Raw genomic sequence first — 26,125 nt, forward strand, 5'->3', positions numbered from 1 at the left:
GCGCGTGGACAGCACAGATTTCAACTATATAAAGCAGATGCTCTTTCCGGAAATCGTTAAGTGCGGCAGCCAGCCTGAACGAACCACAGACCACGGTTTTCGAGAACTGAATTTCTAAAAAAAAAAGGAAACAAAAGCAAAACGAACACTAAAAATATCACCTCATCGATTACGAAAGACTCAAACAAGGTAAGTTATTCTTTCCTTGCGCAACGATATCACAAAACGTTCTCATTTACACTCGTTCGATTAGCTCAATCGTAACAAATTAGTCGCGTCGCGTACAGATAAAAAAATTCCCTCAAAGAAATCTGAACTCGTGCAGCATTTTAAAATGATTTTACGTTCGACGTGATGCCTGCGCCTTATCGTCGTAATTATAATCGTTTTCGAAAAGCGCTTCGCCAAGCTCATTTCCAATGATTAAACTGGATTATCAATAAAGGGAATGATCAATCGATTAATTCATGACAATATCTCCGTATAGAATGAGTAAGTTCGGATCACTGGCCGACGGATCCCTGGGTCTGATGAACGGTCGTAGATCGGGTTTCACAAATTTGTCGTCGTCGTCGTCGTCGTCGCGCAGTTCCCGTGGGATATATCCGCGTCATTTGACCGACGAAGGTCTTGCCTCCCCTGGGAAAACCGAAGTTCAGCCGAATCTAAGTGCGACAAAAGATGCGGCTAGGGAGAATTACGAGCTTGCATCTTACGGCTACGGAAAGAATCACGTGAAGCTTCTTTACGTCCATCGGGACGGCGCGCGTCATGAAATTAGGGAATACGAAGTCGACACTCATCTCAGACTGGAGACCCAGAAAGATTATTTGGAAGGCGATAACGAGGATATCATAGCCACCGACAGTCAAAAGAACACCGTCTATCTGTTGGCCAAAAAACACGGTGTACAAACACCGGAGGAATTCGGACTTCTTATTTGCGCCCACTTTCTTTACACGTACAAACACGTCGCGGAAGTGAACGTGAACGTCGAGGAGTATCCGTGGCAAAGGCACAGAGTCGACGGGGAACAACATAATCACGCTTTCGTATTCACGCCAATTGTGACGAGATATTCCCAAGTTACCCAGCTGAGAAATGGCAAGTATTTTATATTTAGTTTTAACTTTTACGTGACGTACAGTTTATTTTTAAACAAAGGAACCTTGTTTTTTTTTTTGATTAAGTCATGAAATAATAGTAGTTTGAGAAATATCGCGAAAACTGGTTATTCCTCTAGTAACAACTCGAAATAACTTGATTTTTACATCAACCTTGGCCGAAGTGACTCATACGGTTAATAATATTCGGTCAGGAAATTAATTGCATTGTTTTTTTTTCTTTTTTTTTTCATCTCATACAAACAGAGTCCCCAAGGATTCGAGGAGGTTTGAAAAATTTGCGAGTTTTGAAAACGACGCAAAGTTCTTTCACGGATTTTATTCAGGACGAGTACAGGACACTCCCAGATGCTGCGGATAGGGTTTTTAGTACAGAAGTTACGGCGTCTTGGGATTTTTCTACCTCTCACGGAGTTAATTTTGACGCGGTCTGGGGAACTGTTAAAGATTGCATCCTCGCTAATTTTGCCGGACCACCTCAGACCGGAATTTATTCACCGAGCGTACAGAACACGCTTTATTTAACCGAAAAGTGCGTCCTGGATAAAGTGGATCAGGTAAATTGGATTGAAGAATGATTGTTTTTTTTTTCTTTTGTCTCGTGTTAAGCTAAGAAAGACGAAATGGATTGATTTGCGGTAACTCTTTTTTTTTTTTCTCTCACAGATACAAAGCATCGAAATGCGTATGCCGAACAAGCATTACTTCACATTGGATATGAGCAAATTTTCTAAGCTAGTTCAAGGCGAAAATCAGGAGGTTTATCTTCCGGTCGACAAGCCCGCCGGTATAATATACGCTCAACTAGACAGGAAGTCGATAGGCTCCAAATTATAACGCGAACCAAGCCTCTCTAGACTACCAAGAATTCTTACTTTCCTAGTTTACGTATGTACCCTGTATGGATGTAAAAAAAAAAAAAAACACAAAAAAAAAAAAAAAACAAACCAAAGGCCACGACAGAAAACAAAGCAAAGAATCATCGATAAGACGCGTGTCGCGGAAATGACTCAACCGCGTAAACGAGTAAACAATCCATTAGGTGAGAGAAACAGAAGAAAAGAGATGAAACAAAAATAATCTTATGCGTAATTCAGTATTTGTAAATTGTAAATAAGAGCACTGTATTGTATGATTTATATGAAAAAAAAAAATGAAGCATAAATTAATTTTCAGAAAATGTCCAACGACGTTTTTATCGCATTGCGTGGAGCGTCGCTACGGTTGTAGCGAGTGGGGAACGACCTGGCTCGGTTTATTGATGAATTGTTTAGCGAATACGAGAAAATTATTTGCTCAACGATTCACGACTTTTTTCAAACTATTTGACAATTATTTCTAACGGATGATTTCTACGCACACATCCTTTTGCCGCACCCTTTTCCAACACAAAAGAACACGCGGCTGTTCGAATACAACGTGTTTTACTCGGCAAACAAATAACGCGGTGGTTTGAAACGCTGAAATATTTGATTCGAGCAAACATGAAATGTCATAAGAGACGATCATTCGCACCTCGAACGATCAGTACTTCTTTCATCTTCAACAGTTCGTCGCGGGCGGTAATTTCCCGTGAAAAATTTCAGTCCGAAATTACCCGGTTCTCTTTCATTGTTTCGACAGCTATGCGGATCCCGATTTTTGTATTAAACTTTTTAATTTTATTTAAAAGTTTTTCGTGCGACGAGAAAGAAACCAATACTTCGGACCCCATCGCCGTAAGTAAAGATGAAGCGTCTCGGTGCGGTGGAACTTTTTCCGGTTTTCAGTATTACGTAAAAAGTCCAAACTACCCGAAAAACTACCCTTTGAATCAGACCTGTATTTACACTCTGAAGGGTAGTAAGTTCGCCAAGTGTGACCAGGAATTCCATTTGCAATTTCTCGATTTTCAACTGGAAGCTTCGGACGCATGTGCGAAAGACTTTGTCAAGGTCGGTGGCGGTGGTGTCTATTGCGGCAACAGCATCGGGATAAGAAAATTCAAGGGGGACGATAAAAGTTTGAGGATAATTTTTCACTCGGACGGGAACACGACGGCCAGAGGATTCTCGATCCTGGTGACGACCCTTCCTTGCGCGGATCCGTTGAATTTGAAGGAGAACTCGACTTTGGAGAAAATTTCCGAAGTGACGAAGGGAGCTATTAGGACAAAGGAGAACGTTCAAATTTCTTACCCTGCGTATCGTCCTGACACGGAATTCGATGAGGAGGAAGTCATGACCGAAGATGGAAGGGGTGACCAACCTCCGTCGCGAATTTCTCTGCTGGGAAAAGCTCCGAAAAATCCTTCGGAGAAGTTAGAGCTACCGGTATACCAGCGACATGGGGAGTTCAACGATTACGCCCTTGGCAAGGACGAAGGTGCGGCAATTTCGCAGGGTTCGTGGTCCCCGAGGGTTACTTCTTACCTGTTTCTTCCTCCAACGTCTTTGTCGAGGCCTCTGAAGACGAACGGGGCGAAGACCGGTCTCAATTCTTCCTCCTCGGGATCTATTCCCAACCAACTGGTGATCAGACATTTTGACGAGCCGATTATAATCAATCATTCGCAGGAGATTATACCCGATTCTCGTTTCGCCGTAAATTCCGCTCCTCTACAGCCCGATAGTTTGGTAATTCCTTCTCGCGGATATCCTCAGATTCTGGAATATACTCAGAACAAGCCTCCTCGGTTTTACGATTCACCGGACAGGTGGCTGACCTACGGGACGCCGAATAACAACGCGCCCGCAAATCCGAACACTTACGACCCCTTCGCGAACGACGATGACAAAAATAATCTGCCACCGAATTGCGGTGGTAAATCAGCTTCGAATCCGAATAACAACGGGAACTTTTACCCGGTAACGCCGAACCCTGCGCCGTTTTATCCCGGACCAAATATCAACGATTATTACCCGAGTACGAATTTCGGCAACGGAAACGGAAATGGCAACGGATATCCGGACGTCGTCGGTAGTTATGACCCGACGTTCGGAACCTCCGGCGGTAACAATAATCCTGTTAATTTTCTACCAGATTTTAACACTAATTACCATCCGAATAATAGTCCGAATAATCCATTCTATTCGCCCGGTGATACGATTTATAACACTGGTTTATTGTCCGAATGCTGCGGCTCGATATACTCAGCTCAGAGTTTAACGCTGGCGAGTCCGGGGTTTCCGTCTTTGATTTATTCGTCGAGGAGTTACGACTGCCGTTACACGATAAGAAAATCGTCTGCGAACGTCTGTCGGCTACAGATGTACCTGAAATTCTTCAACTTCGGAACAGAAGATCAGTTTTGCGCTTACGGTTACATCGAAGTCGACGGACGTAGATTCTGCGGATGTAAAACGGGGAGAAATATCACCGTATCGTTCGACGGTACGAGCGCGAAGATAATCACCGTCAAATATCTCGGCTATCCCAGAGTGAAATTTAGCGGATTTTTGATCGAAGTAACGCAGCAATCTTGTTCGACCGGCACCTCGGGATTCGGACAGGAAGATTTCGGGTTCAGAAGCCTCTACAAAAGGAGCGATGCGATTGCTTCCGAAGAACCAGTTGCGACAGATGAGACGGTAGAAACGAAGAGGGACAAAAGGGATGCCGGATATTATTACCCGAGGCCTTCTTCAGGGACGTCGGCGGCCATAATACACTCGCAGAATTTCATTTTCGGCACCTGCCAGGTATTCAAATTTCTCAACTGGGTGAAAGCGGCTAAGCAAGTTTACCTGAGAAGTGCACAGTGCTCGAATAACGCGATTTCAAGTTCCGCCTCGTCTGTCTCATCGCCGGTATCACTGATCCCGATTTTTCCCGATAACGGGAACCTGGGCCTCGCGAATTTCCCGTCGACAGCTAATTGCCAGATCGTCAACGTCGTCGAGGGCACCATCTCTTCCCCCTCGTACCCCAACAATTACGCCGGCAATTTGAACCTGTGCTACAGGTACGTTCGAACGAATTTCATTTCTTTTCTTCTCCGTTATTATTGAAAATGGATAATTTTTTTTTTTCTTCCATAGATTTTTAAAAGCGCCCGGCTACTGTCAACTGGAAATCGCGATCCTCGATTTTGACCTCGAGACAAGCATCTTCTGTAGGAAGGATTACGTGGCGTTCAGTTGGCAAAAAAAACGTTACTGCGGTTCCTCTCTGAGAGGAGCTAGAAGTAAGTAAAATTGAATCTTTGGATTTCAACAATTCGAATGACTGAATTTGTTATCTCTCGTTTCAGCGATATTCGACATAACGCAATCTACGTTCGCCGATCTCTATTTCGTAACTGATTCAGCTGGTTCCGGAACGGGATTTCGAGCAGGATTCTCACAAATCTCTTGCTGAGGTCAGAAACAAGACTAAAAGCTTAAAATATCAAACTTAATCCTCACGTTTCTCATCTCAACAAGAACACCTCTGTATCGATCCATTAAGCTGCACACAAAAGAAATCCGTATAATTTCGTTCTCTTATTTCGATCGTCCCACGCGCTCCTTGCGTACTCCGAACAAAAAAAAAAAAAACTTTACCCCTTAGCGTAACGTCGCGTCCAATTATACGAAGCAATATTCTGCGACCACTTGTTGACGTCGATATCGTAGCCGGAATTCCTTGGCTGATACGAAGATTTTTTTTCTCCTACGTTGGATCTGATTGAAAAATTCTTTTCAGTTGAAAAAATTTGGAGGATATTGAATTTCAGTTCCGAATGAGAAGAAATTTGAAATTCTACAACGCTCTGCGATCTCCCGCGGAGTCGAAAGACAATTTTGTTCCCGCCGCCTCAGGACTTCCGTCCTCGAAATCCATCGACCTTCCGATATCCTCCTTCGATAATTTATCGGGGCTTGAAACCATGTATTGCAATAACGATAAATAAATCATTGCAATTGAACACCGTTGATTTACCAGTTTTTTTTTTTTATTTTTTTTATTTTTCATTTGGAAAAGGTGATCGAACAACATTACAAGATATACCGAACTTTGAAAATTTTTGTCGTCCTTGGCGGGGATGTTTCTCTTTTATTCATTGATTATATCCGCGTTGCGTTTCACAGCTGGCGTAATTTTGGAATTTTTTTTTTTTTACGACGAGTGGGTACTACAACGTTTCAATTAACATCAGGTATAGTATTCAGCTGTTGTATTATGTACATCGTGACAAATCGTGACAAATCGAATTATTAGAAGTTAGATCAGCATGGGTGTCGTCGTCTTGATACGGATATTCGAATATGTTGCGTTAATCGTCTCTATTTCCTGCGTCCCAGAAAACGTATGTTGGTAAAAACAGAACCGGCCGGACGTCGACGGTTGCAAAAATTGACGGTTCTCGATTTGTTCCCTTGACGAGCGTCGTGAAGAGCGACCAACAGTTGGAAGACGTCTTCTCGCGTCGGTGTGCAGAGGTAACGCGACGCGTCGTAATCGTAACGCGATCTGAAAATCGAATTAACGGTAGATGAATCCCGCGATTGCTCTCTCTCTTTTTCGGAGTTATTGTATATAAATAGAGGGGGGATATAAATCGGCTCGAAGAAAGAGCGGGACCTGGAGTTCTGCCTCTTCCAAGGATAACGTCTGTAGTAACGCGATCGTTTCCACGGAGTTGGAAGCACGTCAGTTTCCGAATCTTGGGAATTCTCCAAACTCGATCCGTCCCACGGCGTAATCGGCTCCTCCACCAAAACTAGGGGAGCTTCCCAACCGCCCGGTTCTTGCAGAAGACGCGTCAGAAGCGCCGACAGTTGTCCGAGATCGGTTCCCTCGTCATCTTCGATGATTGAAATTCGTTCGTCTGAAATAAACGGAAATCGAACGCTTCGAAAATGTTGTTTAGAAAAACGAAGAGAAGAAAGGAAAAAAAAAAAAAAAAAAAGGAAATTCGGAACCCCGAATATACCGAGAGATTAGGTGGGGAGGAACGAAGACAATCTTCGACATCTTAAAAGGCCGTCGGATTAACCGTTGATCACGCGGTGATTCATATAGGTGTACAGGGAGGCATCGTTTGTGTTCGCTCGGGGGCAAAGTTAATATCGATTCCAGAGTTGCGGGGGCGTTACAAGGGTTCAAAGGTCGGTGAGTAGTGTGACGCTGTTTCGAGTGAAACCCACGCCGGATTTGGAGAGGGCCGTATAGAAATTTTCCGACATTAGGTAGGTGTAGGGGTAACCCTTGTGTATACCAAGATGACGAAAATATCGTGGATTTGGAGAGCCGTGAATGAATTTTACACCGGGTCATCGTATCTAAGTAATTTTCTACTTATGAAATTGTGATTCAATAATTTGAACAAATAAGACGTCGTTTGATCGACGATTTAAAAATTAAGTTTTATCCTTGTGCTATGTTTCTCAATGGTATAACCGTACCTCTTCAAATAGGTGTACGAAGTTGACGATTTACTCGTCTAGTTACTAGATATCTAAAAAAAAAGAGGAGAAATTATCGCATTCGTGATAAAGTGAAACGTGATTAACGGAAACAATTATTTCGGTATCTACATACGTATATATATCCTCTGTCGTAATTTGATACAGCGTCTTCCTGTATTGAACGACGACAAAGGATATCGAATGTATATATATATATATATTGAACGCATAATTAACCAGAGTAGCCTTCCGCAAACCCAATTTCATCAGTTTAAAAGCAGAAATACCGGCTGCAGAATTTTATTACTCACAGACCAAAGACGCGGGCGCGCACATATACCGATTGTATGCATACACACGCGGGTAATATTATTCTTTCTAATGCAGTTCGTAGTAATCGAATCGGTAGCTATCTCGTGCCGCATCTTCATTTTCCCTCAATGTCAAATTTATTACTCCGCGAAAACCGACGAGAAAAAAGCCGAAAATGTCAGCGGTTTTTTTTTTTTTTTTTTTTTTTTTTTTCTTTTCACGCAGATCAAGCGGTGGATTGAACCGCGAAAGCTGAATGAGGGGGTGCCCGGATCAATGGAAGATATGCACCGCTCGTGAACCGACTGGGATATTACGAAAACTTTTCCCAAAATCCCCGCAAATGAATAAACTAGGACGAAGAAACGTTGTGAAAAACTTCAAATCGTCAAAGTCAGCGTTTCTTTTTTCTTCCAATTTTCTTTTACCATACGAATACTTCATTGGTGATAATTTTATGGATATAACAATAATTATATTCCATCTATGCATGTAAAGGTAAGTCCAAAGGTAATCGTAGATTTGCGTGATTTGTACGGAATGATTAAGTTCGCACCGTGGTTTGTCGGAATTAAACATACAAGTTCGGAGTTACGGCAATTAGGAGGGAACTGCAGTTTCTGAACTGACAATTGTCGTCGTACGATAATTTCCACGTAGTGTGTACCGTATAAAGTGGAGCTTCCAAACTAACGGGGGACAACAAGTCTGTTACGAGTCATCATCTGTAATGATGTTTTGATCGGTAGTTGGTACATCCGTTTTACGCTCGACTCAACTGATTCGAGAATATACCCGATATGTAGCAGATCGTTCGAAGGAAATGTTATACCAATTAATTAAAAAAAAAATCTGTATCGCGTTTACTCGATAGACAGATTCGACTCACCGCTAGCATCTGGAATTTGATAATCCACGCCCTGGACGTCGTTGGTCGACAATAATTTTTTCAACGGTAAATAATCCTCCGTGTTTCGCAGCTTGGCGTTGATCCGCGACAGAAGATCGTCGGGGACGAAAGAATCGGCGTCGGCGGCGGCGGCGGCAGCCAATGATTCGTATCTCTCCATACGATCCGTCGAATCGGGTCTCGTGCGAAGCATATTGTCGAGGTTCAAGTTGTTCGAATTGTCGAAATTCGCCGGATGCGAGTTCTGGATATTTTTCAAATTCAAATTGTCGCGACTGGACGTCGCCGCGTTAACCAGCGCGACCGTGACAGCGATGAGTGGCCACATCTGCAGCTTGAAATCAGAAATCGAAGAGCAAACGGAAACAAAAATTTACCCGGCGTAACATTAAACCCCCATTATATCCGAATCGTACCTGTATAGGTATACGCGTAGCATAGAGGAATTGAGAGGAACCTTGAAATAGGTTTATCGTATACATATACGCATGTGATATGGTATAATGGACCGTCACTTAATTAAATCACCGTATATGGATGAAGCGATGACAGAGGTAGGTACTGTGTGTAATTCTGTACCGCGTACCGACACCATAATTAATGCTGCAGCAATATATACGTATAATAATTATCCGAAATACGCAGTACCGTCGACAACGAATGTTATTCTCGTCTCCATATTCCCAGGCAACAGGTTTATATTGTAAAGCGATTTTCGGTAAGCTTTTCGAAATGAAAAACTGCAGCAAAATAATGATTACAAACGAATATTCCGATCCTCTTGTTAGACGGAATGTAAGGAAAAGCAGAATTTCGGAATCACGATCAAACCGTTTGAGAGAATCGGGGTGGATATTGGCGAAAATTTGCACAGGACCGAATAAATCCGCCTTCCGGTTTACCGCGATTTCATTATCGAAGAGCTATTATCCATGGGGTTTTGGCGAGACCGACGAACACCTTCGCACCTTCAAAGGACCAAGTTTCGAGCTTTGATGAACGACGTGTGCTCCGGGGCGAAGCGGCTGTTTTTTTTTTTTTGTTTCATTAATTTTTTCGTCGTTCGTTCCGTTTGACGAGTACATTAGAAGTTTTCTTTCGTCGAGATTGCATTTTCCAATCAACGAACCGTGACGATTTATCTGATGGAAAGGAAATTGACATTCCGTATATGTGTATAGTATATATGTATGTAACCCTACGTCGACGCAAAAGCCATCGTTGCAAGGAGCGCGGGCGAGCAGAAAAAAAGTAGGGAAAGCAATAAAGATTACAGGGTCGCCGACCCGACAGTCTAGATGGAAGATGTTGGCCAAATGAGCAACTGTCACACCTACGTTATACTTTGACAACGTCTCGTGTACGCTTCAGCTTATAGATTCTTGCGGAAAATTGAAAAATTCCTCACCTCCGAGATATCGAAGTACACATAATTTTCCGACGAAACGACGATCATAAATTGCAGAGTATTTATACCGAATATCGCGATTCAACATTTTTTTAGAATCGTGCTCAATTCGAATTGTGCGTGCGAATGAATTTTGAAAATAAAGAAAAACAAAGAGACGATCAAAAGTTATCCGCAAGGCTTGAAGTACAGAAATTACATAAAAAAAACAGGCTTACTGTATATTTGTGAAATAAATAAGGGATCGTCGCATCAATTATGCAAAATCGATTGACGATTCCGGTTCAATGATTCTTAGAAACGAATCAGCGACAGAAAATAAAGGACTCCGAGGTGGCTGGTTATAAATCACTTGTTGCTGCACCGCAGCGCTTGCAGGAAAAGTTTATCCCGACTTCGCTGTAGGTGTGTACCATTTGAAGGTTCGATGCGTATCGCTAATCGCTCGAACGGAGTTTAAAAGTTTCAGTGCGGGCAACGTACACTCACCTTGAATGCCTTTAGAGTTTTTGGTAAAGCAGATATCGAGGGATGCGCAAAATTTGGCGGACACTTTTATGATTTACACACAATTTTCACTGTCCCCCACTTCTCCCGGATATCCCTCTTAATTGGAAACGCACCGGGAAATGGCTGCCGGATTACTTAGGACTTGGGAATCTGTCGAAGCAAAAATGAATGGAAATATGACGAAATTTTACTCTCGAAACGTTGTATCAAAAATATAAAAAAAAAAAAAATAAGAGTAGATGAAAATTCATGCATGTCCAGGTGTACTGGAAACGGAATGAAATTTAGTTTCAACGTTAGATTAGAATGGATGATTGCGGGGGATGGAAGTTTTGGTCCAATATTTGTCTATCTTACATGTATTACTCTAAATCGAAGAATACCCTGGACCGATAGAAGATATCGGGATAAAACTCCTACACTGTAGGGATGCGTTGGAGTTCTGGCGTCGAGCAGACGTCGCGACGCTTTATATAGGCGTCGCGGTGCGTCAAGTTACGTACAGAGAGGGAGAGCAATCCCAGCAGCCGTAGCAGTAACAGCAGCATCGGCTGGCTACATATTCGAAATCCACTTCTTTTTCCACCCCTTCATATCTCATCTCATCTATTTTCCTACTCTTCGGAATATCTGAAAATTGTTTCTAAAGTTCGTATGCAACGTTCCGAACCCCAATCTCCTCGTTTTCAGTTTTCTTCTTCTTCTTTTTCACGGTACTACAAAGTTCGACAGAAAATTTCGCTTACGTTTCGCGGAACTGCAGACGATCGGAGAACCGATGCAATAATCAAATAATTAAAGACAACGAAAGATTGGGGTGCAAATATTTTACCAGTTTCACGAAATAAAATGAAAAAGTGAATTTACCGCCTAAAGATCAAACGCGAGAAATATTGATCAGCGTTTATTAATTAGTTATTCTAGAAAACGATTTGGCAATTGACAAAATTTTCAACAAGAACGCCCGCAAGCTATTTGTTTTTTTTTTTTTTTAAAACAACGCAAACCGAGCAGTTGCAGCACAATTGATACAGCAATGGAACAAAATTGTCGACATCCGAATCGTTCATTCATTTTTTCATTAAAATCTAGTAACAATTGAAAAGCTGTACGAATGGCAATATTTCGAGTGCCGTACATCAATATAGCAGTCGATGTGCGTTTCTTTGCGCTGGAGATTTCCCGCTATTTCATTTTTCTATTTTTGTTACTCTCTCATCTGAAGAAGAAAAAGCCTTCCGTCGGTTTCCGTTGTACGTATATCTTTTACTTTTTCTTTTTTTTCCACGATCAACACTCGATACTTTTTACTTTCATGGAACTTGTTTGCCGCCAGTTTGTAATGTATATATCTTCCGAAGGGCGGAAAGTTTCTCTCCTGACGGAATAGATTTTCAATTCAAATTTGGAACAACACGAAAAAAGCATTATTGGATGGTATCGATGTGATACCGGTTTATTTGTACGCTTAATTTATCGTTGTTTTTAGTTCATCGCTTCGCGCTAACGAATACGAAACGATACCTAGAAACATAGAAAATATGTTTACGTAACATACTATGTAATTTACGAGACACGATAATTGACCGTATTTAATACCGAATTTCATGATTACAGCGACACATGCACCAGATATGCAGTTTTGCCCCAGCTGCGATTCAACGATCCGTAGAAACGTATTCTCTGGCTTGCTAATTATGTTATTTGACGGTGTGTGAAATTCCCAAATATATTTACCAGCTATCATTTCAATCGTCGTGGGTGAAAAGTGATGACCAACTTTCAAATTTCATATCAATTACGGATAATATAAATCGTCGTTTCGTATCGGCGAAGCTGTGCAACTTGATCGGGTTATTTGCGAAAGCGAAAAATGCTCTCGCCAAAATCATGCTTCCAATCTCACGGAAACATTCTTCGAAGAAAAGGGTAGGTATCAAAATAAATCAAATTCATTTTTAATCAGAAAAACTCGAATCAAAATTCATGCATCCTACCTGCTCAGATTTTACAAATTTTGAATTTTATACCTTCTCTGTTAGTTTTCATGTGGACCATTGTTGCGAGATTTTTATACGGAGTTTCCATTACATTTTGTTATTAACCTGTGCGTAAAATATATGAACGAATGGCCAACACTTCAGGGCTACCGGCATTTAATTATACTCATGCAAATTATAACGACAAGTTAATGGCGACCAGGCGGTTGATTGTTTTTACAAACACGATATATATTTTCATACATTTTTTTCTCTTATATCCAATACACGTAGGACAGGAGGACATTTCATTTATTACACAACGAGTGGCCCTTCAAAGACACGCTATTTATTTGTAATTCCTATCGCACTGAAAAAACACGTCGTTGTAACCGTTTGGAAGGGAAACAAAATTTTCTAACGACGCGCGTTGAGAGTGAATTTTTTTTTAATAAAGGAAGAATTACACTCGCCGCCCCCGCGCCTATAATACATTTCCTTCGTTTAAACCTTCGTATAACTTGAAGGATATTGAATCGCATTCTCTTATTCCCGTATCAGCCAGGGTTGTAAAGAGTGCGAATTTGAGTAGCGACTTTACGTATCATTCACGACGGTAATTATTCCGTGTTTCATTTTCTTCCGCACCTGATTCAGCCGCGACGCAATTACGTGTATATATATATATATAAGTATATACCTATTTATATAGCGTCTCCGATTGAAATCTATATACACCCATTCGTTCGCGGCAGTAATAACGAAGTAAATTTCAAGCAGCTGTTGTTTTATCGGCATTTGTAATCAATTTTTCCGTTTCTTCTAGTCATTCTCCGCTTTTAGGACTCAACGCGGCGGATGAAGAAGACAAATCAGGCGCTGGGGTGTCCGTTGCCTCGATATTTTCAGCTTCCATTCGTTGTTTTTCGAGCGCAGCTTTTTGGTATCGACCTTCGTCGGCGTAGGAGTAAAGTATTCCAACGATCTCGTGAGCTTTCGTATACATTTCTTCGACGCTCTGGAAAATAAAAGAAAAAAAAAAACAATCGTACAATCGGCTGCGTTTCGACATCCCTATACGTTCAATGTAAATTCCCAACGATTCGGCGACCAAAAATTCACTCACTTGCATCTCCCTGAGCTCTTTGATTGCGTCCGTTTCAAAGTAGAGTCTGTCGTAGTCCTCTTGGCTCAAAAGGTAACCGTTTTCAATATCCTTCGCACTTTCCTGTTCGCTCATTATAGCTGCTATTTCGTTCGCGGTCATCGGAATCTGCAAGATTCGAAGAAAAAAGAGAGAAAAAACAAAAAAAAAAAGCAAATAATTAGTCACGGTCGATGTCGTCGAATTCTTTCACCGCATCGTGTAACGTGGTTGATTACCAATTTCTGAGCACCGTTAACTACGACCGTCTTCATGTAAATTTCGTCATTCGCATTATCTTCCTCCGCTTCATTTCCCTTATTTTCTGGGTAAAGAAGTTGATAAAGTGAATCGGTGACGCGGACTTTTTTCGGCATTCTCTGCACGAATATTAGAGCGTATTAAAGTTTGAAATTACTGAGGTACAACATATTTCCGCCGAAACGAATATCGACTCTCACCTTTCTCTGCTTTTCTTCAATTATCGCATCGCAGTAGAGATAGAGTTGAAATAACGGATATTTTCTAAGTTCGTCCGGCGCCTCTTGCACCGGTATCAATCTTTCCAAAATCATCTTTTTCGTCCGCATCAGTTCCTTCGTCTTGAGAACAAAGAACAAAGGTAATAGTTTCACCCAAGATGACGCATTGGCAATATTTGCCGAACAGACCCACACCGCAAAAAGAGAGAAAAGAAGAGAAAGAAAAAATGAATGCTTTTCAAGTCCGATCAAGACGATCGTCGCGATAATCAGTTTAGTCAGAGTAAGGAACGAGTCGGGATAATCTGTAGAACCCCGAAGCCTAAATTGATTTCTGATGGAGTCCGATGCAAGATTGGCTTTGGTATTACGAATTTCATTGATTAGTTTTCAGAAAAAGACGAGTACACGTGACGCGGTATAAATCAAATTTCAATATTATGAAAATAAATTCGTAAAATAAAGATAGCTAGTCGTCGTCACCTCGATCCAATTAACAATTTCATTGTTGACCGAGGTATGAAAGGGGAAACAACGACAAATCTATTATTTTGTCACACGATATACTTTGTCTTCGATTTCCGGATAACGAAGGTTACGTAATTACGCTAATAATAATAATAATAAAATCACCTGACTACTAAATTCGTTTCGATTTTCGCCCGGTTCCCGTCTAATTCTACACCATGTTAAGTGAAATCGTTTTATATCAACCATCACGATTTTCTTGTCCGCTCCGTAGTCAGCTATTATCATATACTAATTTATACCGAACTAGTTTATCGCATGCAACCGGAGTTTCCCCCGATATTATTTACTAATCTCGTTACTCTTCAAGGTATATATAATAATACCGGATATATCATACTAGGATATATTATACATAGTCGCCTCGAAACGGGTTACAGGGTGATCGATTTTCCGGAACGAACGAAATCTGAAAGCGTTGATAGGAATCTCTTTCGGACAATTGTCATCGGATGGCGAACTAAAAAAATAAAAAGCATCCTGTTCCCTCATGGAGACTTGAGAAAAAAAAACAAAATTCAATCCCTGCCACCGGTCGACTGTCATTTTTTGAACGCTCAAAAACGAAATTTGGGTTTCGGGCTCGTGGGATTCCCTACGTTTTTTTCGCTCACCCCGTTTGCGATGAGTAGAAAATTCACGTGAGACGCAATAGAAGGTAATCGAAGCTCCGAAATACCGTAACAATGATAGTACGGTATGATGTAGTTCAATATATCTACGTCACGTACATTATTTCTGTACCTGTAGCAGCCGAATTCAAAATTCCTCGAGGATCCCCAGCGGTGCTGGGCGTACACGTATTGCAGGTATTGATATATTTATAGGTCACGTCAAGATCGAATCTTTTCACGGTATAGTCTATCGGATATTATAATACACGTTGTATATCGAACCGCCGTCTACATCTAGAATTTTCTTACGGGGGGTAAACATGCATGAGAAAGTCGCTGAGCGAGGAGCTAGCTTGTACCATATTCGATAATACGTATATGGAAATTCGAAGGACTAAATATAGTGGAATTCTATTACGCACAGATTCGCGTGATTCTGCGTCTAGTTATATGTATATCGAATTTCGCCCTTCATATAATCTTATATCTTATTAAGTTCCTTATTTATTTCAATTCAAAGATTTTATATATATATTTATATTTGATTACGTTCGTATATACATCGTACGTCATACCACTCGTTTTCCCACTCGCTCCTGCTGCGACGCTTCGTAATCCTGTCTTATCCTTGTTATCAATTTCTGCATGTATCTTCTATCCGTTAATCGAACCACGTTGCTTCCCATCAACATCTCGAGTCTCGTCCTCACCGGAGGATAGCTGAAGCTGTCGAACAAAAATGAACAAAGGATAATAATCGATAATTTTCACCTGCCTTTCGTCGATTCGAAATTATATCCTTTTCGAAAATCGAAAAAAAAAAAACAACGAAGCAAAATGTATCAACGATAGAAAACAGTGTTCAAAATATCCGCAACTTATTTTGTTCGCTAGCTTTCCCCCATTGCCCCGGTTTCTCCCATAAATGTAAGGAATTTTTTTCCCCCAGTTTTCGTATCGGGATACATGATCCCTCGTGGCGAACAATGTATCGGAAAAAAAGAAAGGAAAAGTGAGTTAAATATTGTGAAATCATCCGAAAAGTCTACATCTTCCCCTGAAGCGATAAATCGCGTATTGTTTCTGACGTTATTGATGGTAATGTCGTTCCTTCTCTTTTTATTTATTTTATTTTTTTTTTTGTTTTATATTTATTTTTTTTCCCCCCTCTAACATATCATAACAATGACCATCCACTTACTTTCCGCGGCCCCTATTTCCCCAGCATTCTTTGCTCGATACGGTTCGCCTTTTTTTGCCCAATTTATTTGTTTATTTTTTTTTTCATACAATCTACATTCATTTGCGAAATTGATCAATTTAGAGTTTTTCTATCAATCGCGATCATCCCCCACCCCCGTCGATAAAATAAACAATCGCAAAAACTGTAACGCCAAGATAAACGAGCACCGATTATTCAACTGTGTACACCCACCCAACCAATGAGTAACACGGGGGAAGATTGTTTACAATTTTTAGGAAACGCTCGCAGTTATTTGAACAATTTTTTTCCCTCCTCATACAACGCTCAACCCGACGAGAAGAAAACCTGCGTTGCCGTTGCGAGGATCGGATCGAGACTCGCGTGCGAAGAGTTTTCACACCGAACTGTTTCAGTCCCGCGTAGGGGAATCGTTGGTAGAAACATGTTAGGTATATCGTGTCTATGGCAGAAATATCCCAGTCCGGAAAGTACGAGGCCCCGATGCGATATGTACAGAAAATTGTTCGTAGCCAGGTTATAGTTTTGATACAGAGAAACGGAGTGGGTGGTCTATAGAGACACCTTAGGCTCGCTTATCGTGCCAAGCACCGCAAGAATATCATTTTCTGGCGTTTCAGCTTTTCCCGACTCTTTCGTGATTTCTGATTGGTAATACGCGTGACGTGTCGGTAATAGCGGCAACCCAATTCGCCCCGCGAAATATAACAACCCCTAACTCAACTTCCGGCGCACACCGACGTCCCGCGATATTACACTTGTTTAGTTCTGAGTAGTTTTTTTTTTTTTTGTTTTTTTTTTGTTTTTTTTTACCATTTCTACACCACCGTGCAGTCTACCCCGATGCGTAGAATGAGGACGACTGTTAGAAAGAAAACAAAAAAAACAAAAAACTTAATAGTAACGACGCAGCTTTTAATGAAAATCGTATATAAGCGTCAATTTGATTCGGTTTTTCACCTGCAGTATCACATACGGAAAGTTGCGGTAGGAGAGATTAAAAAAAAGAAAGAGAAATAAATAAATAAACAAAGAGAGTAAATGAGATGGATCGGAGGGAGGCTGTTTAAGAATCTTTGATTTATTCGAATCGACCAATATACCAACTTCTCACCCACATTTTGCTAGTACATAGGATTCGGCTACACGGAGATGGAGATGTACGAATACCGTCGTATAATATTTTATATATTTACACAGGTATATAATTTTTTACATATATATCGATCTGGTGTACCGTGGCGATGTGTACAGATATAATATCGTATAGTGTATATAAAATAAATATTTGACAATAATTCGCGAATCTATAAGAAGCGACCGTATGAATTATTATCGTATGTATGTACGTACGAACGACGTGATTTTGGATTTTACAAAACGCAAAGCCGTAAATCCGACTTCCTTCGACGTCGTATACCTAGGTATAATGGTACGTACAGCCAGAAACGTATGAGAACAACAATCGATATTTAACCGCTTTTGACACTTATTTTCAGCTACTCATCGATCGAGAAATTCGTATCAACCGGTGTACCGCGATAAACAATACGAAAATACGTGACGAGAAATATCGTTGGCGTAAAAATTTTCTTCAAAGAAAATCCACGAACGCGATCTGCAAAATATTCGTCACGTGGTGCGAAACTTGCGATCACAGACACGCTTACGGTCATAAGATTAACGACGATTATTCATTCAATCTACGTACGTATTATATAAGAGATAATTTTTGGAGCGATTTACACCCCCTATACCGCGGGTTTTTCGCGCTGCGAGTTTCGCAATTTTTTCGTTCGTTTGTTTTTCTATTTGTGTACAGACCAGAAGCTGAGGAGAACGAACTCGTGTAACTCGACCATGCTGCTCCCGCCGTCACTTTTAATCGACTAAAAAATTTTTATCCTCTCTCGATATCCAGTTGACGGCTAAAAAAAAGTCACCACTATGAATATAAAGGCACATCGTCGAAGGGAAGTCACCGCGTGCACGGTTAAAATGTAGAAACGGCGCGGGTGGGGAAGTAAATGCCGAACCCCTCGCCGTGGCTCTGCTCGACGCGGACGGGGGTGGAGGGCGGCCGGCGGTAAGTTCTGCCGGAATAGGTTTCGACGATGAAACTAGAAGAGACTAGATGCCTAACGACGAATATCGCATACATAATACACGGTTATTTATGGAGAGGTACACGTAATTATACAGGGTGTCTCGGAACTACGCGGCGAACTTCGAAGGGGTGACGGGAGGGGATGTGGTCGCCGAAATACGACGGGCAAAAGTTGCGTCTCCAGGCGAAATCGCACGGAACTCCGCCGCCGCCGCTGCTCGATGCGAATTACGACGCTCGCACGAATCGGAGAATTTCGAATGGGAACATTTTTCACATTGATTTTTACTGCAAACGTAACATTGCCGATAGCGACAAGCTGTGCAGTGCTTCCCTGAATATCGTGGATTGTCTCGAAGCGCAATTTTTTTTAAGAACGGTGCTTGGGAGACCACATAATGTTCTTACGTGTGAATTTAGTCGGCTCAGTCTTTTTTATTACCCCTTTAAATTTTTGCATTTAGTTCCGAGACACCCTGTATACGGACCGTGTAAAGTCAAATCGACTATAATCACGAAACTATGTACATGAATAAATGTACATATTTATTATAGATATGTACTTGTATATATAAACACCTGTTTAACATATGAAAACGTCATCCCCGTACAATGGATATATGGATATATTTAATAATAACAGTACCAATGGTCACTCGAATATCCCAATTATACATTTTCCAAATGGTCGCTAACGATATCAAATTACATCAATGTACGGTCTACCCGTTGCCCCTTTTTCTTTCGAACGGTTCCAAATCGAGCGAAAAGATAAGGAAAAAATATATTCACGTAAAAGAAATACTGAAAATTAAGGGACACCCGGAAGGGGGGGGGGGGGTTGCGGAGGAGATTCGCAGAGAAGAACAACGGAAAACGTAATTTTTTCGGGAATTAAGTGAGTGTATCATGATTCATCGGTGGAAAAGCAAAAAGAAATAAATACGCGTGATGATAATTATTTTTTCTCTCTCTCTCTCCGAGAGTCGTAAGGTAATTAGCTTTATGCAAAGAGCCGGACGAGTTTTACAATTAGAAATTGTCGTCGTAACCCACCTCGGTGGGAATTTTTCTTCCCGTACATCGCGGGAATTCATTTTTTTTTTTCTAATTAAATTCAATGTGGCAGATATATTATAACACCGAAGCATTATTACAAACGGAGTAAAATCTACTCCTCGATTATTAATGAAACAATTCGTTTTCCCGAACATTTTCTATGGGAATTCGGGATTAATGAGACGAAAAAAAAATGAAAAAAAAAAGAGAGAGAGGAGAGAGAAACGGGAACGCTGAAAACTGATGAGAAAACAATCTAGAACCGTGTGAACGGTGAAGGGAATTCGGAGGGGAAAAAAATACATCTACGTAGGCTTGCACACCCGTGGACGGTAAAAAAAAAAAAAAAAAGAAGCACTCGTCCTTTTTCGTATCTTCCGCAGATGTCACGCGAAGCTCTCCGGACGATTTGTCAAGCTTATCCCGTGGGAATAATAAGATATATAACCACTTCCGCTTTATACGGGATCCCCTTACGGTTATACGCGAACGACGAACGAATTTAGATAGTGTACAATTATTTTCAAACCTACCGAATAGGCCGATAAAACTTTTTGCAAGTTTTGCGGGGGGAAAAAAAGAAATGGCGAGCCTGGATACATTTTTTCACGTTTCTCTTTTCAAGACTCTAGAGTAGGTGCTTCAGAATTTGACTAGTTGGGGGTCAAAAAAGTAGCGATGAAATATCAAGTTTTACGCCGCATTCACGCGAGGAGAATTTGGTAAAGTCGAAACTGTGAAGTCGCAAGAGTACTTACCGCACTAGTGCGGTAAAGTGGATGAATCGGGCATTTACGGCACGAAACCGAGCGCCGGAAAATCGAACTTTCGAAACAGGTGTCGCGAAAATACAGCGTACGTTCAACGTATTTGCAGCTTTTTTTCTTCCAACCGATCAATGAGTCGAATTTCGAACTATAACGCGGTGGAGAAATAATTCCTTCTTCCGAAGACAAATAGACGATCATCGCGAAATAATAAATTATTATGTTTTACACAAACAAAATTGATTATAACCGAACAATTGCGGTATATCCAAGGTGAATATTACTCATAACGACGCAACGACGTTACGACGCGTTGTAGGTGTGACAGCGTGTGAATTGCAGGTAAATCGTCGCAGGTGTGAATTACGATATAGCTGTACAGATATATATAATCTTGGAAACTCAATTTGCTGGTCAAAATCTCTATCGCGGATAAAATTTCCCAATTATTTAGATAACGACTACAGCGAACTTGGAAACGTATTGGAATATACCTAATAACTGTTTTAATCTACACGGGATATATATTCGCAATTTAACCTACGGATTCGCGTATAATTTCACGGGTAAATTAGCCTATGTTATTTCAGTTATAATCGTTGTATAATCAGCTGAGCGCGTACCCCAATTCAAAATATAGAGTGCAGTTCATACATCATAATGGAGAATAATTGTCTTTCCGAAATGCAAAATTTCGGTCTTGACTTAACAAAAATAAAGCAAGTAAATGCAGAGCGAATATGCACCTGGGATGCCTACCAAAAATTTCGAAGCAAAATGATGGAAGAATATATCTACGATAATATCAACGATGATAGCGCGATTGTTCGGTATTGTGGTTTTTCGGATGCACCGTCGGCTGCACCCCGCGGTATCGAGGTATTCGTTGTACGTATTTTGTATAGCTTATATTATCGCGTGTCGCCAGGTGTACGGGCAAATTGATCGAGTGCAAATTGCCATGTCACTTATCAAGACGTCCGTATCTTTTCAGTGGTGACGCTGACTCCGGCCGAATCGATTCAACCGAAGCATAGTTATTACGGGTATTATCACGTTCACTCTCCACAAACTTTCCCTGCACCGCGACGATTCGTGCAGAAAAAAAGAACCGAACGAAAAAAAAAAATTATATTCATTTTTCGTTTTCTTTTTCGTTTTTTTTTTTTTTCCTCTTTCTGTTCTTAGCAAATAATATTATCCTATTACTCACTCTCGGATGTAACTCCAGCTTTAATTTTTTATCAATGAAATTTTTTTTATTTTTAGCGACACGCGGTTTTCGGTGAACAGCGGGCTAGAGTCCTAGGCGGAATAACTTGTGGCGGCCGCTTTCTTTGAAATAAAGGTAAAAATTCGGAAAGGAAACTGAGAATACACCTACATATACCCATAAATCGTTGGGGGTATATCGCGATCGTATATGGCGACGTTCGCGAAAAGAGCTTATTGTAAGAAACTTTGAGAAACGATCGAAGCTCACGATTGGCGAAAGAATCCGCATGACTAAAAGTACTTATTTCGAACTGTACGAGGATAAAGAAATTGAACTTTATACCTTCGCGACAAATCCCATGGTATAATACATAGATATGGAAAGTCGAAAAGGAAATACAGTAAAAACAACTATTCACACAACGATCGATAATTTGACTTTGCTATCAATTCGAAACGCATTTTGATTTTTTTTTCTCTTCTCGTCAAATCGATTAAATCCGAATACACACTTTTTTCCAAATCCTTTGACTTGCTCCACGGTGAGTCGTCATTGTCAACGCTATTGGAAACCGCGTTGATGGGTGCAAAAAAGAAGATTCAATGCAAAATAATAATAATAACAACAACAACAACAACAACAAAAATGAATGTGGGGTAGGATCTGTCGTTTTGCACGCGGGTTGTTCGGATTCAACGCGGTGTGACACCATTGAATGTATTTTCCCGCAGCGGAATTTCATCCCTCAATCGATCTAAAATCTCAATTCAGTTGTACTTATGTTTATTGAGTCATTATAAACATTTAGTCGACCAAATTCCGTCGTACGCTTAATGGGGAGGATTAAGAGCACGACGATTAATAACGACCGAGTTTTTAACATCAAAGGGGTTAATTACCCTCGAATAATTCGCATTTGTGGCGTATAATCTTCTTAAAAACGTTCAACGTTAGAATAAAAATTCACGTTTATAATAATTGAGAATAAATGCAACGATCGGTGGTCGTTTTTTTTAAAGATAACCGATCGGTAGACGTGTTGAGAATTTTTTCAATTTCGGAAACGTGCGGTAATAAGAAATTAATTTCAGTCAAACGATTGAATTACGTTTTGAAAACGTCAAATTTTTCCGGTACAATTTCACGAAGTTTCGCTAGTTTATTTCGTCGTTATCGTTATCGTTATCATCATCACTGTTGTTGTTTTTTTTTTTTAATTTGCAGATAAGGTAGAAAATCGCGAATTTCTGTTCACAATGAGAACGTGATATCGGCTGTTGAGCGAACGTTACCCTTCGCGATAACGCATCGACGATTCGACTTTGTTAAAGACAAGAAAAAAAAAAAAAAGCTACACGAAATTCACCCATTCAAGAATTTCGTCGTAATACAAATTTACCGAAAACGATTACTCAAATCGATGATTGAATAATTAATTATCTTCTGCGAGTACAGGAATAACGAGGGTACGCGGACATTCGATATTAATTAATAAATAATCGACGTTCGTCATTTACGCGATATTGTGAATGGAAAATTAATCGAATACCTGCACTCAATCATGCTTCCATAATCACCGATCTCCTTTTCCTCCTCAATTTTCGTCTGTTTATCGCAGCTTGTTTCCCTCGCCAGTTTGTCCCTCTCAAGTTGCATTTTAACCCTGGAGGTAACGCTCTCCAACCACTCGTTGACATCCTCCTTAAACGGGTCCATATTCTCCCGACAATATCCCCCGCCCCTCAGTCCAACGAGAAGATCGACGGTCGCCCAAAATCCACCGTCGTTGGCGTTCATCGTCGACGTCGACGTTGTTATTACGAGGTAAGATGTTTGTAACCACGATGTACGAATTGCCGCGTATCCAGCACTTTTAGAAAATCCAAAACGACGCGTGTTGACTCATCGACTACGGATTTTCGTTTTCCTTTTTTTTTTTATTGTCTTCGATTTCGACGAGTTTTGGAATTCGGACGTCCCGCACGATGTGTTGTTGTGACGGCGTTATTCACTCGGTGATGTCGTTCGTTGCAAGAATGCCGCTCGAATAGCACCAAAGTTTGTTATGAACCCTTGTAAAGTTTCCTCGTCCAAACCAACCCCCTCAAACTCTCTATTCTCTTCCCTTCGTTTCCCTCTTTTCTTATATACTACCACCCACATATATATGTATACAATGTATAGTCTCTCCAACCGAGCTCACACCTCGCACACATATCGTGCAACGCCATGTGCGTGCGCGCGTGTGTGTGTGTAACGTACGTACACAGACGGATTTGTATACAGGGCGTTCTAGGTCAATGCGATCGGGGTTCTGATGCTCGCCGTTATTATACGTTGATTGAAACTTTTTTCCATCTAATATATTAGCAACGATAAAACACTCCCAGTGGTTGTTTTTCTTTTTTTTTTTTCCTCACTCTCTCCCTTTCCTTTCATCCTTTCGTGCGAACTCCGTATAGAGTTAAAATATGTTTGAGCGCCTTTTAAAAATGAGACGTAGGAAAAAAAAGGGAAGGGAACGTTTCGAATCCCAATGATCAAAAGAAATCATTTTTCGCGAATCGACCTCAAACACCCGATACAAATATATTTGTGCATCCACATCTACTCAGCGAGGTGAACAATGCAACGACTCGTGGTGTAGTCGCACCTCCGTGTGTGCGTGTAAACTTTGAAAACACATCCTTGGATCAGAAGCTGACGGGCACACACGCACGCACACACACACACACACAAAAATTATATGCAAAAGTATAGACCGACGTTCTGACAGCTCACGCTCTGACACCTGTGAAGGCATCGCGGCTGTGGGTATATCTGTACGTATGGCTCGTTGCAGACACGCGACGGTGTTCATGTACATGCAAATTTTATACCGACGTTTCGAACACCCCAGCGAACACACGACACGACCGACATCAAAACCTTAACCGAACTGCTTCAACAATTTTGATCGATATCATCTATTGATCGTTATCGCTGCAACTTGAACCTATTATACTATATTACACGGGTATTACGTGTGTATACGTATGTACGTAAGAAACGAACTTTCTATAGAATTCTCACGTTCGTCTCGAAATGTTTACCTCGCTACGAAAACGGTGGCGAGAAATTTATGGCTCTCGACTTATAATACTTTAATAGCCGTGTAAAATTAGATTTGAAACTTCTTTGTACGGAGATAAAATTTATTTAGCGTTTTATCGTTATTTTTCTTTTTTTTTTTTTGTCTCTTTCTCCTTTAATCGTCCTTATTTTATAAGTATCAGACATGTACGTAACGAACGAACGGAGGTTCAGGCTGAATGAAAAACGACAGGATTGCATTTTTCTTGGTCTCGCTGCGAATGTATCGTATAAGTTTGAAACTGCGCATCTGATGTCCGTGGTGTAATATACCTATATGTATACATATATACGTATAAGGGTGAATAAAAACTACAAAATTTTTTACGATGGTAAATAATAATAAATTTGCCTGGAAATATTCCGTGAGTGGCGTGCAGCGATCCAGGGGCTTTAACCCTGACTAAATAAAAGTTTACCACACACACGACGTGCGCGTGTATCATACGAAAGTCTTTGTTCAACTTTTCAAGCGTCTGCTGGGCACGTATCATTGTCGTTCTTGTTGTTATTGTTATCATATGCAACGTATGTGAAAATGAAGAATTATTTTTATTACTGAGAAGAATTGCGAAGAATTTTTTCTTTCACCGATAACACGACGGGGGTGTTGATTTCGTCAATTATTCGAAACGATGATTAAAATAAGCGCAACCCATTGCATCAATAATCGAAAACTGTACGTTCGAAGATCGCTTATTTTTTTGAATTTAGATTCTTGGTTGCGGATATGCTCGGAGTGGTAATGAGTGGCTTGAATTTTCGATTCGAAAAGGATAATAATAATAATAATAATAATAACAGGGATATACTCACGCATATTTTATCGGTTCTCTCTCCCACCAATTCAATACCTGCGCGTGAGGGTCGTTGCTCGATATCAAAGCTTGTCTCAGATCCTCTTTGGGTTCTCTTTTTGGTTTTTTTCGGAGCGGTTTTCTCTCGATTTCTTCATCGCCGAGTCCTGCGTCCGCCTGATTTTCGGTAGGATCGGAATTTTCCCGCTGTGTAGTCATCGTCACGTGCATTTTGACCCGTTGAAAAAAACTCGAAATTTCGACGCAATACTTCGAAAAGTTTCAGGTTATCAGCGCTAAATATTCAAAATTTTGCCAACTGTCATCGATTTTTCCTTTGTTTTACAGATATTCGAGATCATTAAAGGAGGGAGAAATATAAAAGAAAAACGGTCGGAGATTCGATCGGATCGTCGCGAAGTAGTTCGGTAATGACGAAATAA

General features: G+C 40.7%; 4 protein-coding genes across 8 annotated transcripts; 2 read left to right on the top strand and 2 right to left on the bottom strand.

Moving 5' to 3' along the window:
* The first annotated feature begins 47 nt into the window (after positions 1-47).
* LOC105689784 (uricase) lies at positions 48-2,186 on the top strand. The gene is made up of 4 exons (XM_012407060.2): positions 48-189; positions 488-1,104; positions 1,371-1,681; positions 1,791-2,186. The coding sequence occupies exons 2-4, from the start codon at positions 489-491 to the stop codon at positions 1,959-1,961; spliced, it is 1,098 nt and encodes a 365-aa protein (XP_012262483.2). The 5' UTR covers positions 48-189; position 488; the 3' UTR covers positions 1,962-2,186.
* A 150-nt stretch (positions 2,187-2,336) lies between these two features.
* LOC105689781 lies at positions 2,337-8,181 on the top strand. 2 transcript variants are annotated; one of them, XM_048653065.1, is made up of 4 exons: positions 2,337-5,067; positions 5,144-5,289; positions 5,356-5,463; positions 8,033-8,181. In XM_048653065.1, exons 1-3 carry the CDS (start codon positions 2,609-2,611, stop codon positions 5,460-5,462), a joined length of 2,712 nt encoding a protein of 903 aa, XP_048509022.1. In that variant the 5' UTR covers positions 2,337-2,608; the 3' UTR covers position 5,463; positions 8,033-8,181. The 2 variants fall into 2 exon arrangements, with proteins under 2 accessions (XP_048509022.1, XP_012262480.2); XM_012407057.2 differs by lacking the exon at positions 8,033-8,181 and having other exon boundaries at positions 5,356-5,577.
* Positions 6,022-11,102, bottom strand: LOC105689929. Of its 2 annotated transcripts, none has more exons than XM_012407317.3 (5): positions 10,993-11,102; positions 10,615-10,785; positions 8,697-9,045; positions 6,669-6,915; positions 6,022-6,557 (listed from the first exon to the last, which is right to left on the bottom strand). In XM_012407317.3, the coding sequence occupies exons 3-5, from the start codon at positions 9,043-9,045 to the stop codon at positions 6,371-6,373; spliced, it is 783 nt and encodes a 260-aa protein (XP_012262740.2). In that variant the 5' UTR covers positions 10,615-10,785; positions 10,993-11,102; the 3' UTR covers positions 6,022-6,370. The 2 variants fall into 2 exon arrangements, with proteins under 2 accessions (XP_012262740.2, XP_048509029.1); XM_048653072.1 differs by having other exon boundaries at positions 8,697-9,051.
* A 373-nt stretch (positions 11,103-11,475) lies between these two features.
* LOC105689928 lies at positions 11,476-26,044 on the bottom strand. Of its 3 annotated transcripts, none has more exons than XM_048653069.1 (6): positions 25,702-26,044; positions 15,958-16,108; positions 14,220-14,360; positions 13,998-14,138; positions 13,741-13,887; positions 11,476-13,632 (listed from the first exon to the last, which is right to left on the bottom strand). In XM_048653069.1, exons 1-6 carry the CDS (start codon positions 25,911-25,913, stop codon positions 13,441-13,443), a joined length of 984 nt encoding a protein of 327 aa, XP_048509026.1. In that variant the 5' UTR covers positions 25,914-26,044; the 3' UTR covers positions 11,476-13,440. The 3 variants fall into 3 exon arrangements, with proteins under 3 accessions (XP_048509026.1, XP_048509027.1, XP_020710202.2); XM_048653070.1 differs by lacking the exon at positions 25,702-26,044 and adding an exon at positions 18,429-19,408 and having other exon boundaries at positions 11,482-13,632; XM_020854543.2 differs by lacking the exon at positions 25,702-26,044 and adding an exon at positions 23,303-24,047 and having other exon boundaries at positions 11,506-13,632.
* Between the last annotated feature and the right edge of the window lie 81 nt (positions 26,045-26,125).

Source organism: Athalia rosae, chromosome 3, assembly GCF_917208135.1.
Source record: "Athalia rosae chromosome 3, iyAthRosa1.1, whole genome shotgun sequence".
In the NCBI taxonomy this organism is placed as follows: domain Eukaryota; kingdom Metazoa; phylum Arthropoda; class Insecta; order Hymenoptera; family Athaliidae; genus Athalia; species Athalia rosae.